This window comes from Scardinius erythrophthalmus (assembly GCF_964197995.2).
Source record: "Scardinius erythrophthalmus genome assembly, chromosome: 20".
Lineage (NCBI taxonomy): Eukaryota > Metazoa > Chordata > Actinopteri > Cypriniformes > Leuciscidae > Scardinius > Scardinius erythrophthalmus.
The window spans coordinates 25,435,878-25,452,368 of record NC_138240.1 but is presented as its reverse complement, the minus strand read 5'-3'; the positions used below and the strand labels follow the sequence as shown (position 1 = coordinate 25,452,368).

At 35.8% G+C, this 16,491-nt stretch overlaps 1 protein-coding gene across 1 annotated transcript; it reads right to left on the bottom strand.

The window, feature by feature from the left end:
• Positions 1–2,483: 2,483 nt before the first annotated feature.
• Positions 2,484–14,749, bottom strand: ren (renin; the record flags this gene model as incomplete). The annotated part of the gene is made up of 9 exons (XM_081348513.1): positions 2,484–2,720; positions 8,111–8,209; positions 9,015–9,159; positions 9,585–9,707; positions 10,699–10,895; positions 11,223–11,341; positions 11,472–11,595; positions 11,678–11,828; positions 14,682–14,749. 9 exons carry the CDS (start codon positions 14,747–14,749, stop codon positions 2,559–2,561), a joined length of 1,188 nt encoding a protein of 395 aa, XP_081204639.1. The 3' UTR covers positions 2,484–2,558.
• Between the last annotated feature and the right edge of the window lie 1,742 nt (positions 14,750–16,491).

The window sequence follows — 16,491 nt, the reverse complement described above, 5'->3', positions numbered from 1 at the left end:
GGAAACAAAGACAAAGAACACATGAAAACCAACTGAAAGTCCATGAAAACAAACTAACTTAACAACTGTTCGTTAAATGTTATTTCAGATAAATTCGAGGATTAAAAGAATTGATTTTTTTTCTATCCTACTTACCCCCAACTTTTACATGGTTGTATAGCTCAATGAAAGAGAGAGTTATTTCATCACACTTTTAAAGTAAAAATAGTCTAATACCACAAAACATCCCAGAATTCATTAAACTGTGCTGTTGTTTTCCCACCAAAAATGCCACTACCTGGAGGATAATGTCATCGAGTAACTGCTTTTGTAAGGAAAAGTGATATTATGAAAGACTAACAGGATGCCAAAACGATGTCACTTTTAATGTCATAACTGTCTTTTGTTAGGTAAAGTGATATTATGAAAGACTAGCAGGATGAAAAGTGACATTGAGGAGAAAACTGAAATTGATAACCAATGAAAGCAATATTCCCAGCATTTTGAAACCAATTTTTAAATGTAAAATTTAATCCAATAAAATATACAGTGTGATGTGAACATCTGTTAAAGCTCTTTCAAAACTAAACAGCAGTGATGATAAACACTTCAAACCAGCTAAAGAATGTGTGGCAGGAATGGAGGGAGAGAGAAAGAGAAAAAGAGAAAAAGATAGTGATAAAATCTGTAGCTCCTGCTGAGGAAGGCGTCTTCAGCGTGACTGTAACAGCAGGAGATCACATCTCGCATTCCATTTCACAACCTTTCTCAATAGAAACGCTGCAAGACAAGCAAGTTTCTACACACGCACAGACTGGGACAGAGAGACAAAAACATAAAAAAATAAGAACCAGGGAATGTCTTCAGTCGGTGTTTATTTGGATGTACGCCCCCAGAGTAAGGAAGATGTTGCATGGCTGTTCATTGGTCTGTTCATGCGGTTTTGTAACAGCTTCCAGAGTGCATAACGGGACAAAGAATAAGGATGGTCAAAAGGGATAGGCCTAAACATTTTAAGAGATATTACGCATTTATTTCCATCCATCCTGACCTTTGGTTTGCCTCATATGCGCCTCATATGTGTGTTTTGGATTGTGAAGTTCTGAGAGGTGAAAGAAGTGTTGCCAACTAAAAACACTCCAGTTGTTTTTGGTTTATTGAGTGTTCACATTATTCACACATTGTAGAACACTAATATTAACATGTGAAACCAGTTCATACTGCATCTTTTGATAATTACATTAAATCAATAACAATATATTATCTTGTACAAGGTGATTGTAGTAATGGAAAATCTGAATGCAAGTGGATTGCTTGGATATTTTGTTAACATATCATACACAGATTATTTGTTTTATGCAACTATAAATATATTTTATATAACTATAATTGTTTTTTAATAACTTTTATTTGGTGCAGAAGTCCAAAGGGTGTGTCTTTTTGAGTTAAGCTATTAATACACATTCAGCTAAAACTAAAACCATATGCCATGGTCAATGAAACCCACAAAGTGTTGCTTAAGAGAATTCAGCATTGCCTATTTTTTTTTCCCTCTGTCTGAGTAAAAAAAAAAAAAAAACATAACAAACCCATCCGTTCTGGTGTTGCAAAACACTTCTGATAAAGGACAACACATTTGCTGATCGAAGAACAGCCTCCTATCTTAACTCACTTGTGGATTGTGGGATGATAAATTCCTATTGAAGTCAGACTTTAGAATGAGTTTTAGCAATATCAACCCTGGCCTCTGACCTTGTGAACCCTTGTGGAAAAAGAAGTGTGCTTAATTGTATTGAATGTGCACTTGTAGTGTACTTCAAACCTTAAAAGTAAAACAAAAACAAAATAAAAGGCCACTTAAGTGTACTTAAAGTACACTTTCATGACTATATTTCGTAAAACACTTTAAGTACACTTAAAAAGTGCACTTTGTAATAATGTCAATGTAAAAGTTTTACCTTGAAGTACAATTTAAATCATTATGTTTTATTAATCACAAGGTGTGTTGATTAACATACTAAAGCATATGTAAAATACTTAATTCAGATTTTAACTAGTCTGTTATTTGACATTACATTTAAAGTTGATATATTTTAAATGTCATAAATGCAACTTCATTATAAAAAATGTAATTACAAATATAATTAAATACATGACATACTAATGTCAATAGAAATTTTAGTTTACCATAAATGCTTGTCAGTATATTCAGCAGTACACTTTAATCATTTTTCAAAGACAATTATGAAATTACATATAAATATCTAGTTAAATCCTACTTGTGCGTCAACAAAATACATTTAAGTTCAACCAATTAAATTAATTTGAATTTAATTGTAAATGAACTAGCAAGTGTAAGTCCGCAAAACATTGCATTCAGTTCGTACTTAAGGATATTCTTTTAAATTATATTATTTCCATAATAAGTACTTATTTTAAAAGTATGCTAAATTCTACTACTTTTTCCCAAGGGAATCTATGACTTAGCTACCTGCTATTCATGTGACAGATCAAATACCCTATGTGTTGTGTACATGTGATAGCAATACGATTTTAGGATAGTAGAAAACCCAAGTTTGTCAGACCGCTCGAGCAAAGCCAATGCGATTGTTTCCCCGATCAAACTCTGTATAGTATCGAGCTATGAAGTTTGCACCCAGTATCCAAATGGGACCAGTAGGGGGCGGCACATCCAACGCTTTGAACGTCACAGTGCAGATGTCCTCCCCGAACTCTGACTGCTGTAAGAAGAAAAAGAGACATTAGAAAAGCTAATGCGAGTTCATATAGCTGTAACATAGATTGATGAATCTCGAAACAGATGCTGCACTATCGAAGCCATCTGGAAAACCACATGCAAATACAACATGAGGCATTTTGAATTTAATGAAAAAAGTCATTGCACTTAGTGGAATAGATCCCAGACTTCAGTGCTAAATGAAATGCCAGATTGACAGCGTAGTAGAGTCAGCAATTGTATTTCCAATGAAAACAACACGTCAGTCAAAGCTCAAGTAAATGTAGGGCATCTCTTGACTCGTTTTCTGCTGTGCCCCCAGTAAAACATTATCTTAGAGAAATTGTGAAAAATACCACAACAGTAACTTGGCCTCTACTTGGGTGTCAATCATGTGAGGTTAGGGAGTTTAAAAAAATGTCATTGCACAAGTCAACACCACATTTACACAGTAATGTGGTAAAGAGATGCACTACTTAAAGGGATAGTTTACCCAAAAATGAAAATTCTGTCATTATTTACTCACCCTCAAGTTGTTCTAAACATGTATGGATTTCTGTCTTCTCTTTCATCTCGCGCTTTTAGTCTTGTGATCTTGCATTATTTCCTTATCACTTCTTGCGTGCGTTTTGTTGTGAAACGTAGTTTGTGGACAAGACATAGGTTGTCAGCGATTCTTTCTCTTGCAAAGTCATGCAGTGTGAAACCCCCTGTCGCCGATCCATCGTGCAGTGTGCACACAGCAGCAACTGAATGTTGCCCCAGATATTCGTGCTGACTCGTGCAGTGTGAAAAGAAGAGTGACCTGACTACTCGTGCAGTGTGAACTCGGCAAAAGTTGCGCTTTACACTTAAGTCGAAATCCGTATGTTCATTTCATTTTTGGTTTTTGGCTTTCAGTGGTTATAATGTGAAGCCATGGGGTCCACCTCCTTCAAGTCCCGAACATGTGCATGCATCCTTCACAAAAGTAATCCATCCGGCTCCAGGGGGATAAACGAAGGCCTTCTGAGGGTAATCCGTGCGGTTTTGTCGTAAAAATATACATATTTAAAACTTGAAAATCCTACGTCGGCATCCATCTCCCGTGAACGCGCGTCAACCGTTGCCGGAAGCCAGTTATTTTCATTTATAAAGTTTTAAATATGTATATTTTTACGACAAAACCGCACAGATTATCCTCAGAAGGCCTTCGTTTATCCTCCTGGAGCTGGGTTAATCATGGGGTTATTTTCATTTTAAAGCGAACTACTCCTTTAAGTACATGAGGGCAAACAAAGGACCTGATGAGTTATTTAACCGTGTGTCAAAAGAATACTCAAATCTTTTTTTTTCCTACTATGGAAGTCATTGGGGCCTATCAAATGTTTGGTTACCCATATTGCGCTGAAAGAAAGAAATTTTGAGGGTGAGTAAATGATGACAGAATTTAACATTTTTGGTGAATTAACCCTTTAATCTCTAGCCTATAATTACATGTGTACTTTTACACTGTTTTATTTTGAAGGCTGCGCCCACATTTGTCATCCACATATTTCATTGCGACTGCCCCATTGCAGAAAACTAGCCATGACTGTTATTCCTAGTGAGGCATAAAGTACTGTAATTTCTTACTTAGGAATGTTATGGTTACTCAACGCTTTTATAGCCTCGTTGTGTTTATACTCTTTGCAAACTATTCTATCTCAAACTTTCCAACTTGTAGACTTTAAATAAAGATCAAAAAAGTTTAGTGGTGGTGGTGTTGAATTCATGTTGAATTCACCGTGGTGTAGTTTATATAGATGGCGCACTCATAGTACTATGAATGGGAGAAAGTGCAACATGCAATATGACGGAATAAATCCCGCCTTCCAAATTAAAGAGCCAATCGTCGATTAGTAAAGTAATTTACTGTCATCACTGCAGGTGCCTTTAGAAGCTCCGGTTGCTATAGAGCACAACTGTCGGGTTCCGGAAGTAAAAGCTCCATTAATTTTCTCCATAGGGAAATTGATAACTTATAAACCTTTAAAGACAGCCCTACTGTGAGCTACGAGGTTGTTAATCAATGATATTTTCTTCTGCTGAAGCCATCAGCCAGCATTGCATTAACTTATTTTTGAAATAATCATGTTTAACTGAGAAAATTCTGGTGAAAAACTACATTACTCATTATGCTGTACACAAAATTCCACCAATCAGAGAGCCAAACAAGCAACACATGCCAAAATAGCTCTTTAGCGCTGCCCACTCCCATGAAGTTTGATGAATTTGATATTTGATGATTTTGCATGACTGAAATAGCTGCCCGAGAGGCGTTATAAAGATGGCTGCCGAGTGAAATTACTTGCCTTAGAGGGAAGTTCGGTGACTATGAGCTGCATCACATGCGGGACTGAAATGGTGGCTAGCAAACAAAAACAATCTCTAATGTTAATTTTGATCATTGCTTGTCTAAAAAAAAATAAAATATACCGAAGACGATGTGTGTAGAGCAAGTGGTGGTTTGTTGTTCTCATCAGGTTCTGCGCTACTATTGGTGTTTGATTTGATGGTTGTCATATTATAGGAGAAGCCACACTGTACGTAAAATCTTCTGACATCTTCGAACATGTCAAACATGTCAACATGTCAAACTATACGTACACTACAGGCCAAAAGCTTGGAAACATTACTATTTTTAATGTTTTTGAAAGAAGTTTCTTCTGCTCATCAAGCCTGCATTTATTTGATCAAAAATACAGAAAAAAATGTAATATTGTGATATATTATTACAATTTAAAATAATTGGTTTTCAATTTATTATACTTTAAATTATCATTTATTTCTGTGATGAATTTTCAGGATCATTACTCCAGTCTATCACATGATCCTTTAGAAATCATTCTAATATGATGATTCATTATCAAAGTTGGAAACAGTTCTGCTGCTTAATATAACCTGTGATACTTTTTTAGGATACTTTGACGAATAAAAAGTAAAAAAAAAAAAAAAAAAAAAAAAAAAAAAGAAGCAGATGTTTTAAAAATAGAAATCTTTTGTAACAACAATATACACTACTGGTCAGTAATTTGGGGTAAGTCATTTTTTTTCTTTCTTTTTTTGAAATAAATCAATACTTTTATTCAGCAAGGATGTGTTAAATTGATAAAAAGTGATAGTGATAGAAGAAATGTTTTATTTTTTATTTTGAATAAATGCAGTTCTTTTAACCTTTTATTCATCAAATATATTAGGCAGCAGAACTGTTTCCAACACTCATAATAAATCAGAATATTAGAATGATTTCTAAAGGATCATGTGATTGACTGGATGTCACATGTGACACTGAAGACTGGAGTAATGATCCTGAAAATTCAGCTTTGCATCACAGAAATAAATGATAATTTAAAGTATAATATATTGAAAACCAATTATTTTCAATTGTAATAATATATCACAATATTATTATTTTTTTCTGCATTTTAAATTAAATAGATGCAGGCTTGATGAGCAGAAGAAACTTCTTTCAAAAACATTAAAAATAGTAATGTTTCCAAACTTTTGGCCTGTACTGTAGTTTTTCAAGGACTTCAGATTTTGGCCTAGATTCAGAGGAGTCTTTTAGGATTCTTAACATTTCGTGACCAAATCGTGGCCAAAATCTGGTACAAAAATGTAAAACCTGGCTTAAGACTTCCCGCAAAAGGAATAAGGGTAAGTTAAGTCTAGCATGGGCTTAATTAGTACTTTGGCACCATTTAAGCCCGCATGTGTTCCAAATAAGCCCAAATCATCATTGATTCACAAAATATAAAAATGAATTGATTTTAAAGAAGTAAAACATCAATATATTTATTCAGTGACAGGGAAGTAATAAAAAAATTCCTTTTACTAATGTTTGATTAGAACCCTGGGTTGGATGGGTCGTGTTAGTGGCCGGTGGTCTGTTGTAGCTGGAGTCAAGCTGGAAGTTTGACTGGGTGTATCTCGGGAGCCAAGCCGAGTTGGGGCTCCATACTCTGAGCTTCTGGGGGCCTCCTAGTGGGCCCCACACACCGGGAGCCTGGAACCTTAAGTCGGCTTGGCTCCCGAGTTATGCCTGGTCAAAGGTGGAAGTTTAACCGGGTGTATCTCGGGAAGGAAGCCGGGTTGGAGCTCTAGACTCTGGGGTTTCGAGGAGTCTCCTAGTGGGTCCCCCACACCGCGAGTATGTAGCCTTAGGTCAGCTTGACTCTGGAGTTATGCCCGATCAAAGTTCCATAGGAAGTGACCATATCTCGGTAAGAAAGCCGAGTTAGGGCTCAATACTCCCGGCATAGGGGCCCACTGGGTGACCCCTCCATGCCCGAAGTCCGAAGCCCCAAATCGGCTTGGGTCCCGAGTTTTGCCAGGTCAAAGCTGGACAGGAAGTGGCGGTATATCGGAGCCGGACGGTCCCAGAGGCTCAGGACTGTGGGGGATGTAGGGTCCCTCTAGGACCTCTCCATGCTCAGAATCTCAAGCCTTAACTCAGCTTGGCTTCCGAATTATGAATTGAGAATTGAGAAATGTTACGTTTTTTTTATTCAAGGTTAGCTTGTGTTGGCTATCGTTTGCATGTGTTTTGTGGCACTGTACCATTTAAGCCCATCTTTAAAAAAAAGCTCTACAAAACAATTTATGCTGTATTTATTTGTACATTAATGTAAAATTAATCACAAAACATTTATTGTTTGCCGTTCACATGCTTAATTCTTTCTGTAAGGCTAATGGTTTGACCTAGAGATTAGCTTTGAACGCAAGCTAATAAAACTCATCTTTCCATTTAAAGGAAAATTATATAAAATTATAAAGTACTATTTGTTCATACACAAAAAACAATACATTTATCTCTTATTTGACATAATATCAATGTAGTTACCAAAGAAATGGCTGAAAATTGCAGAAATGTGTTGATTTCTGAAGGGTCTTGAAACACAAAAGTTTTGGGGTGACATAATAGCCGCGTTTCCACTGTCGGGCTAGGGCCACTTGTGTGAGGTCCCCTGAGAAAGTATGCACATGGGTGGGGCTAACTCAACATTGCCAAATGTGATTGGTATGCAATAAAAAATGCCAGGGAAGTAACAAATCACTGGATTGGTTAAAATAATGAGCAAAATAAAATATTATTTTCTCTTTTTATTATTTGACTTCAGAGTTGAAAGTGGGCTTAAAGGGTACATGGGCTTAATGGGTACACTTACCCATATAGCCATGACTAATATTACATAGCAAAACGGAACAATATCAGGAGGTTACTGAGAGAAAGTAACATCAGGTCAAGTGAATTTAAAGACACCCTCCAGGAGTGATAAAATAAATAAGCTTTGTCAGGCTACTGATGTGACTGTTATTCTAAGATTAGCACCACCAAATGTGAAATAAATACATATTTTATAAAGTCCTCACCCAGAGAATGTAATCCTCATCTGTGAGAGAATATTCCTGACCACCAAGATGAAAAGCCACAGTGGGCAGCAACTTGACCAGATTACAGCTCACGGTATACTGTAAAGAGAGAGAGAGAGAGAGAGAGAGAGAGAGAGAGAGAGAGAGAGAGAGAGAGAGAGAGAGAGAAGACTTTAAAGAAAGACTTTAAAACCACACAAAGACAACATGCTGCACCATTGTGCAAAACTGATATGACACTAAACTTAACACTTGAAAGGAAAGAATCACGCACTAAATATCATTAGCCACACCTGCCACTTTCAATCATTCCATTTGCTCTTTAGATATAATCTATGAGGCACAGCCAACATGATAGACCAAAGCAGCTGTTCCCATGGAGTTGTGCAACAGGAAAAGGAAATGGAACAATAAGAAACAGGTTTTAATGCTCAACTCATCCTGCATTGGCCATAAAAGTACTGTTTCATAAGAGCTTTTGTATAGATGTATATGGGATGCCATGTTTCATATATCTGCACTAGATTTTTTTGTTAGATCCAGAGTTTTATAACCAATTGCCACTGCTGAATGTTTTATAAGGTCCATCATGCATAATGTGCTCTTTGTTTGTGTAAAACTAGAACACATTTTTCTTTTTTTTTATAGTTGTAGAGAAGTTTGAAGGTTTGCCACTACTGCTGAGATTTCCTAATATTTTTTTCAAGGCTTAAATTTTGGCTTCGTCAGCTTTCGTAGTTTCTATTGCTAAGCAGTGGATTCATATTTTTGGTTCAGACAAAATAATTCCCTCTTTTAGTGGCTTAATCTCTCAAACCCATTTTCTTATTATTAACAGATTATATGTACGCTTTTAAATAAAGACAGCTTTTTAAGGAATGTCCGAAAGGTTGAAAGAACGTACCCCTCCTTCTGCCAGTTCAACGGCCCCGATTGTTTTCATCAGAATGGAAATGGAGGAGGCGGGGCCTGTGATGTAGGAGGAGCCTGTATCAATCACAGCAGAACAGCCGTCCATGCAAAACAGCATATCTGCCCCCACAGACACTCTGCAGAGTGGGAATTAACCAAAAAATCATTTTACCCTCAAATTTACCTGTGCAATTAGGTAGTTTACTCACCTTTGGAAGGCTTAAATCTATTATTATGTGTTATTATTGGCTTTAAATATAATGCACAAGTTATACAAGTTCCAAGGATGAAAAACGACAAACGGTTGGGTGTATGATTGAATTTTTGGGTCGGCTATTCCTTTAAAGGACACAGGGCAAGGATCGATTACCTCTCTGGAAATGGTTTGAGGTTCTGTTCAAAATTAAAAACGGATGGCTACCGGAAATCTGATATAGGATATCTATTACAACCAGGAGTATTTGTGAAAACTGTGATGTAAAGCAGATGTAGAATGGCAGAAAGAGCTACATAGCAAGAAATCATCATTGTTCTTTAAAATTGATGATGATAATATTCTTACCCCTTCATGATGACCTCCCACTTGCCTTCCTCTTTGGTTTTCATATAATGGAATGATCCAGTGTGGTAATTCGGGTCTGTGCCCCCCAGCACCAGCTCTCCACCAGGGATGTGTGTTGGGTCCCTTATAGATACATACACAGATATGCACTAGTAACAGACAGGCTTGCAACTATAGCCTATTATTTAGATACACTAAAATGATTACACTCTACAATGTACAGTGACAGTATGACTTTCTTTCTTTTGAATATTCTGAAAAATGCTGGTAACCAAACTGTTTTGGTTACCATTGACTTCCCATTGTATAAAAAAATACAGAGACATTTCTCAAATTATCGCCTATAATGTTACACAGAACAAAGAAAGTCATACAGATTTGAAGTAACATGAAGGAGAGTAAATGATGACAGAATTAACATTTTTGAGGGAACCACCACTTTAATACCCATTTAAAACCCATAATATCATGGCATTATTTATGCGATTGTTGCAGTGTAAATGCATTCATGCCAACTCTGAGCTGCAATAAACGGTCTGTAAATATATCTAAATACCGATTCAGATTTTTTTTAATCATGTTTTTTGTGTAATGCATTCTGATGAATCAAATCAAATATTTTGTGAACACTTTACAATAAGGTTCAATAGTTAACATTAGTTTACTACCTTAGTTAACATGAACTAAGAATGAACAATACTTCTACAGCATTAGTTAATGTTAATTTCAACATTTACTAATACATTATTAAAATCAAAGGTTAGATTTGTTAACATTAGTTAATGCACTGTGAACTAACATTGATGAAAAATCTGTGAATTTGTATTAACTAATATTAACAAAGATTAACTAATACAGTAACAAATGCATTGCTCATTGTTAATGTTAGTTAATACATTAACTAATGTTAACTAAAGAACCATATTCTAAAGTGTTCCCAATATTTCTTTTTTTCTGTTTTCCACATTTAACACAATAATGGATCTATTATTTAATATATATTACAATTAGGCGATTCTTATTTTTCATGTACTTGGTCCTTGTGGCAATAAAAATGACAAGGCATTTAATCATGAAATGTATTTGTCCCCCTTTGCAAAGTGATGATGCTCACCTGCTGTAGTACACAGAGAAAACATCCTTTTTTAGAACATGTTGAGACATGATGCGATCAAACACAGGTGTAATTCCATCAATGGCTGCATCTGGATAGCCCATCCCTAACACTCCGTCAAACTTGGCAAAGATGAAGGGGATCGCAGGAAGAGCTGTGGCCTCTGCAAAAACCTGCACCACTGGGATACCACCCACCTAAAGACGTTAGAGGTCAAGGGTCAAACAGCTCCATCAAGAACTGTGAGCAAATTACAGTTTTGGTTTTCCATACTGATTGTATTATCACAGTCAATTTGTTTTAAAGTCACTCAGTATTTTGCCTTGATGGCAGATAAAATTTTGGCACAAGCATCTGGACTTGGTTAACCATTGATCTTTTGCTGTGCCTGACTTTCTGGTAACCTGGATGGCTAAACATATTTCATCTTATCTCACGAACCTTTGCTATTTTCATCAAGATATTCCCTTTAAACTCATTTTTTAACATTCCCAATTCATAATGAATGGCTTTTTGTTACTCACTACAACCACGTCCTCGCTCAGAAATCCCCGGACGTTTCCAGAAGCGTACTGGATGGAGAATCCTGTGCCGTTGTAAATATGCGTGAGGGATTTTGAAGCATCGTACCTGTTGTGTGTGACTAAGAGACATATGGAGAAAGGAAGACAAAAAATGCAGGTCTTTTGCTTTTCATTGTACAGGTACATGTAGATAATACAATGACGTTTAAGATTTTCGATGTATATGATTGCTTTTAGCAAATCACTCACAGCAGGCTGTGTATAACGGAGAACAACTATGTGAGGGAACCCAGAGGTTGGCAGAACCCGTGTCAAACACAACATTGAACATCTGAGCCGGTGAACCAATACTAATCTCACCAAAGTATTGAGTCTGAAATACAAGAGACAAATGCAATTATAAATATGAACATGCTCAAAATTGTGGATCATTTCCATTTTTAACTCTGCATTACATCTAAGTAGTTGATCAGAGGTGTTGGAGCTGTGCCGTTAGTGGGTGATGGTTCATCATATTTCGGCATAATCTCAGAAAACACTTGAGCTGTTGTGACACCCATCTCCTTGATGGTTTCTCGTATGGATGGCATTTTCTTCAGTTTTACCCTAAGTAGTGAAGAGAGAAGTGTCTTGTGTTACATTTATTATTATTAATATTTTCTTACAACTGATATAACAGCAACAACAGGACATATAGTAGTGCATTTTATCAGATTTTAAGATGAAACAGGCATTTATATAATTTAAATTTAAGTAAAAAAGATACTCCCCATAAGGCAAAGACAGATATTTTCATATATAATTCATATTTGACCCTGGATCACAAAACCAGTCACAAGTAGCACGGGTATATTTGTGGCAATAGCCAACAATACATTGTATGGGTCAAAATTAACGATTTTTCTTTTATGCAAAAAATCATTGGGATATTAAGTAAAGATTATGTTCCATGAAGATATTTTGTAAATTTCCTACCTTAAATATATAAACCATTTATATATATTACATTTATATATAATACATTGTATGGGTCAAAATTTACGATTTTTCTTTTATGCAAAAAATCATTGGGATATTAAGTAAAGATCATGTTCCATGAAGATATTTTGTAAATTTCCTACCTTAAATATATAAACCATTTATATATATATTACATTTATATATAATACATTGTATGGGTCAAAATTTACGATTTTTCTTTTATGCAAAAAATCATTAGGATATTAAGTAAAGATCATGTTCCATGAAGATATTTAGTAAATTTCCTACCTTAAATATATAAACAATTTATTTTTGTGAGTGAATGCAGCACAATAGCGAACATAAATGGACAACTTTAAAGGCGATTTTCTCAATGTTTAAATTTTTTTGCATCCTCAGATTCCAGATTTTCAAATAGTTGTATCTCAGCCTATTCATTCAGCTTTCAGATGATGTATAAATCTCAATTAAAAAAAAAAAATTGACCCATGTGACTGGTTTTGTGGTCCAGGGTCACATATTTCATAATATTTCAAAATGAATACAGCTTTTAAAATATATATTTAAATAAGTATATTTTTGATAAATTTTACATTTCCTCATATATTTTTCCCATTTGTATAACGTCACCAGCCACTTTATTAGGCATGTTTAACTACTTGTTAAAGCACATTTCTAAACAGCCAGTTAGATAGCAGCAACTCAATACATTTAGGCATGTAGACATGGTCAAGCCGTCAAACTGAGCATCAGAACGGGGAAGAAAGGTGATTTAAGTGACTTTGAATGTGGCATGGTTGTTGCAGCTGATGGGATTTTCATGCACAATCATCTCTAGGGTTTACAGAGAATGGTCCGAAAAAGATAAAATATCCAGTGAGGATAACCACTTGTTAGAAACGAGGTCTGCAGATAGAATCTCTGAACGCACAACACGCAGATGTGCTATAGCAGCGGAAGAACACACCAGGCTGCAATTAGCTCGGGCTCACTAAAATTGGACAAGAATATTAGAAAAACGTTGCCTGGTCTGATTTCTGTTGCAATATTCAGATTTTAGGGTCAGAATTTGATGTAAACAACATGAAAGCGTGGATCCATCTGCCTTGTTTCAGCAGTTAAGGATGCTGATGGAGTAATGTTGTGGGGAATATTTTCTCAGCACACTTTGGGCCTTTTAGTTCCAATTGAGCATCATTTAAAGGCCACAGACAACCTGAGAATTGTTGCTGACCATGTCCATGCCTTTATGACCACAGTGTACCATCTTCTGATGCCTACTTCCAGCAGGATAATGCACCATGTAACAATGCTCAAATCATCTCAAACTGGTTTCTTGAACATAACAATGAGTTCACTAAACTCAAACGGCCTCCAGTCACCAGATCTCAATCCAACAGAGCACCATTGGGATGTGCTGGAATAGGAGATTTGCATCATGAATGTGCAGCCGACAAATCTGCAGCAACTGTGTGATGTTATCATGTCAATATGGACTAAAATCTCTGAGGAACCTTCTGTCCCTTGTTGAATCTATGGCATGAAGAATTCAAGCAGTTCTGAAGGCAAATGCGGGACCAGCCCCGATACTAGCAAGGTGTACCTAATAAAGTGTCTGAGTGGCTTGTATTAAAGCCAAAGCAAAGTATTTAAATATTACAATGGACAAAAATTTACTTTGAATTAAGTTGACAGGGTTTTTCTTTTTCTTTGAATTTTTCCGACGATCCCCTATAGCACCATCCCAGCTAACAGGGAACATTCTCAGAAGTTTGGCTAATGTTCTGGCAAGGTTCTCTCAAAGTTAAGTCCTAATAGAATGATTGTTAAAGGTTATCTGGTCTTTAATTGCTAATGTTCTCAAAACGTTAGCACAAACACTTATTTATACAACATTAATTCTGAAATGTTTTAGATGCATGTTCGTCTAACATTTTTTAAATGTTACAACTTGTTTCAGAACATTTAAAAACTAACATTCCCATAATTTTTGCAAAATTATCAAATGGAATGTTCCCTTAAAGTGCTTATAACCAATAAAAACATTTTTAAAACATTTAACTAAGGTTTGAATGTTTAAAGAACATTCAGATATAATGTTTTCATAAATTAATTATAACACTAGAAAAACATTTTTATAACAAGGTTCTCTCAATTCAGGCAGTTCTGAAGGCAAAAGCGGGACCAGACCCAATACTAGCAAGGTGTACCTAATAAAGTGTCTGAATAAATCTGAATATATTAACATTATCTACTTGTTGTCAATTTCAAAATATATATTTCAAATATATATTTAACAGATATCCCTTGGGCCATTTTTTTTGCAATGTGGCTTTATGGTTTTCTTCTGTTTTGTTTTAGTAAAGCATTATTAAGTATCCATTTTGGTTTACAGAAGCTTGTATGTTACAGAAAAGGAACTGCAAATATTGTCACGAAGGAAGTGCTTCTCCACTGAGGAGGAGTGTGTTCACTTACCTCCATAAGGCCTGTGCGTTGGTTGCTGAGAGTGACAGAACTAGTAGAGTCAAGAAGTGCACGTTCATTCTTACAGATGGATCCAATCACTTTAACTAGCTAATAACCGAACCGTGTAACTATGCCCCACACGTCTAATGCCCAGACTCCTTTAAAAAACCTCTCTCCTCTTTAGCAGTGCTTTATTTGAGAGACTTTCCTTCTTCCAGTGTTTTTATATGTTTTTCTCCTGCACTCTGCTCTGACCTTGACACAAACCTCTAGCTTTCTCTCACCTCTCACCCCCTCCCTTCTGATAAATGCTCCCTGAACAGAGTGACCTCTCGGTCCAGGGGAAAACATCTCACACAGTGATTTAAGACCACTTCAATTAATTAAATCATCCTTGTGTGGGCCTAAACATTCTGGATGTATGGGAAAACTATGTTCACAAACAAATTGTGCATATCGTTAAAGAATATGAGATCATTATAAATTCTCATATTTATATAGAACCACACATCTATCAAATATTTGTCATATATAATATAATCTTAAACATATAATATAATCTTTAATATAGTCTGCATTCCTGCAACCTTACGTGACACATATGTAATATATACGACACACTGTATATTCATAATGTTAATATATATATATATATATATATATATATATATATATAAACACACACATTAATATTGTGTAATATCATTACAATTGTGTAATATTTTATTTTAATATTTTAATTGTATTTCATGCATCATTACCTCAGTCTTTCAGTGTCACATGATCCTTCAGAAATTCAGTTGCTTAAAATGTTTGGGAAAAACCTTTTTCAAAATTCTCTGATGAATAGAAAGTTCAAAAGAACAGCAGTTATTTGAAATAGAAATATGTTGTAACAATGTGAATGTCTTTACTGTCAATAAAAGTACTATTTTATTTTTATTCCTATTTGTGTGGTCTTACATTTACATCAATGACCACATCTCTGCCATGCATGGTACTGACGTCCTTGGCTTGTTTGTAAGGGCAGCTACTGGATGACCCTTGACCTTTAAACTTAGGGGCAGTGTGGAAGCCTAGAACTGGGTTTCCCACAGTAATGGGCAAAGCCCAGTCTCTTTCCCTGAAATTTCCTCATGGGAAGCTCCACACATAGACGTCATCTTTAACATCTTCCTCAATTCTGCTGTTTATCTTTCCTATAGGCTCAATATTTTAAGGTGTTTCATTGATGTGGAGCTGTTTTTGTTGGTTAGTTAGTCGCTTTAGAAGGACTAGCAGGTTTAGTCCTCGCTAAAGAAGATAAGCTAGCCTGCTCGCAGTATGACATTCAGTATAGTTGGGGAGGAGCACCAACCATGAAAATTGGCATCTTATTTAGGCTAGCAGCTGCCCAACAGATGCCTTATGAATCCCCGCAGTGGCTAAAACATAAGTTAGACATAAAACAATGTTAGTTACCCCTGGCAGAATTCCACTTAGGCTACATTATTTGGCCTCAGTCAGAGTCAGAGCTAAAACTTGCATAGCAGCTGCCATACAGCAATTGACACAACTGAAACTACATCTATATTTATATCAGAAAATAAATTAAGTGACTTTCCCCTAACTTTCCATTACTCCAACCTGCAGAGACACACACTTGGCTCATGCTGGCTATGTAGTGAGTGAATATCTGGTTGCACTTACCATCTTCAACCACTAGATGTCGAATTGGTGTACTGGAAAAGAGACACACAGAGGGCAACAACCACTGATATTATCAATTCTTTTATATTTATTTTTCATCAAAACCTATTTTGTGACTAGGTTGAAGTAG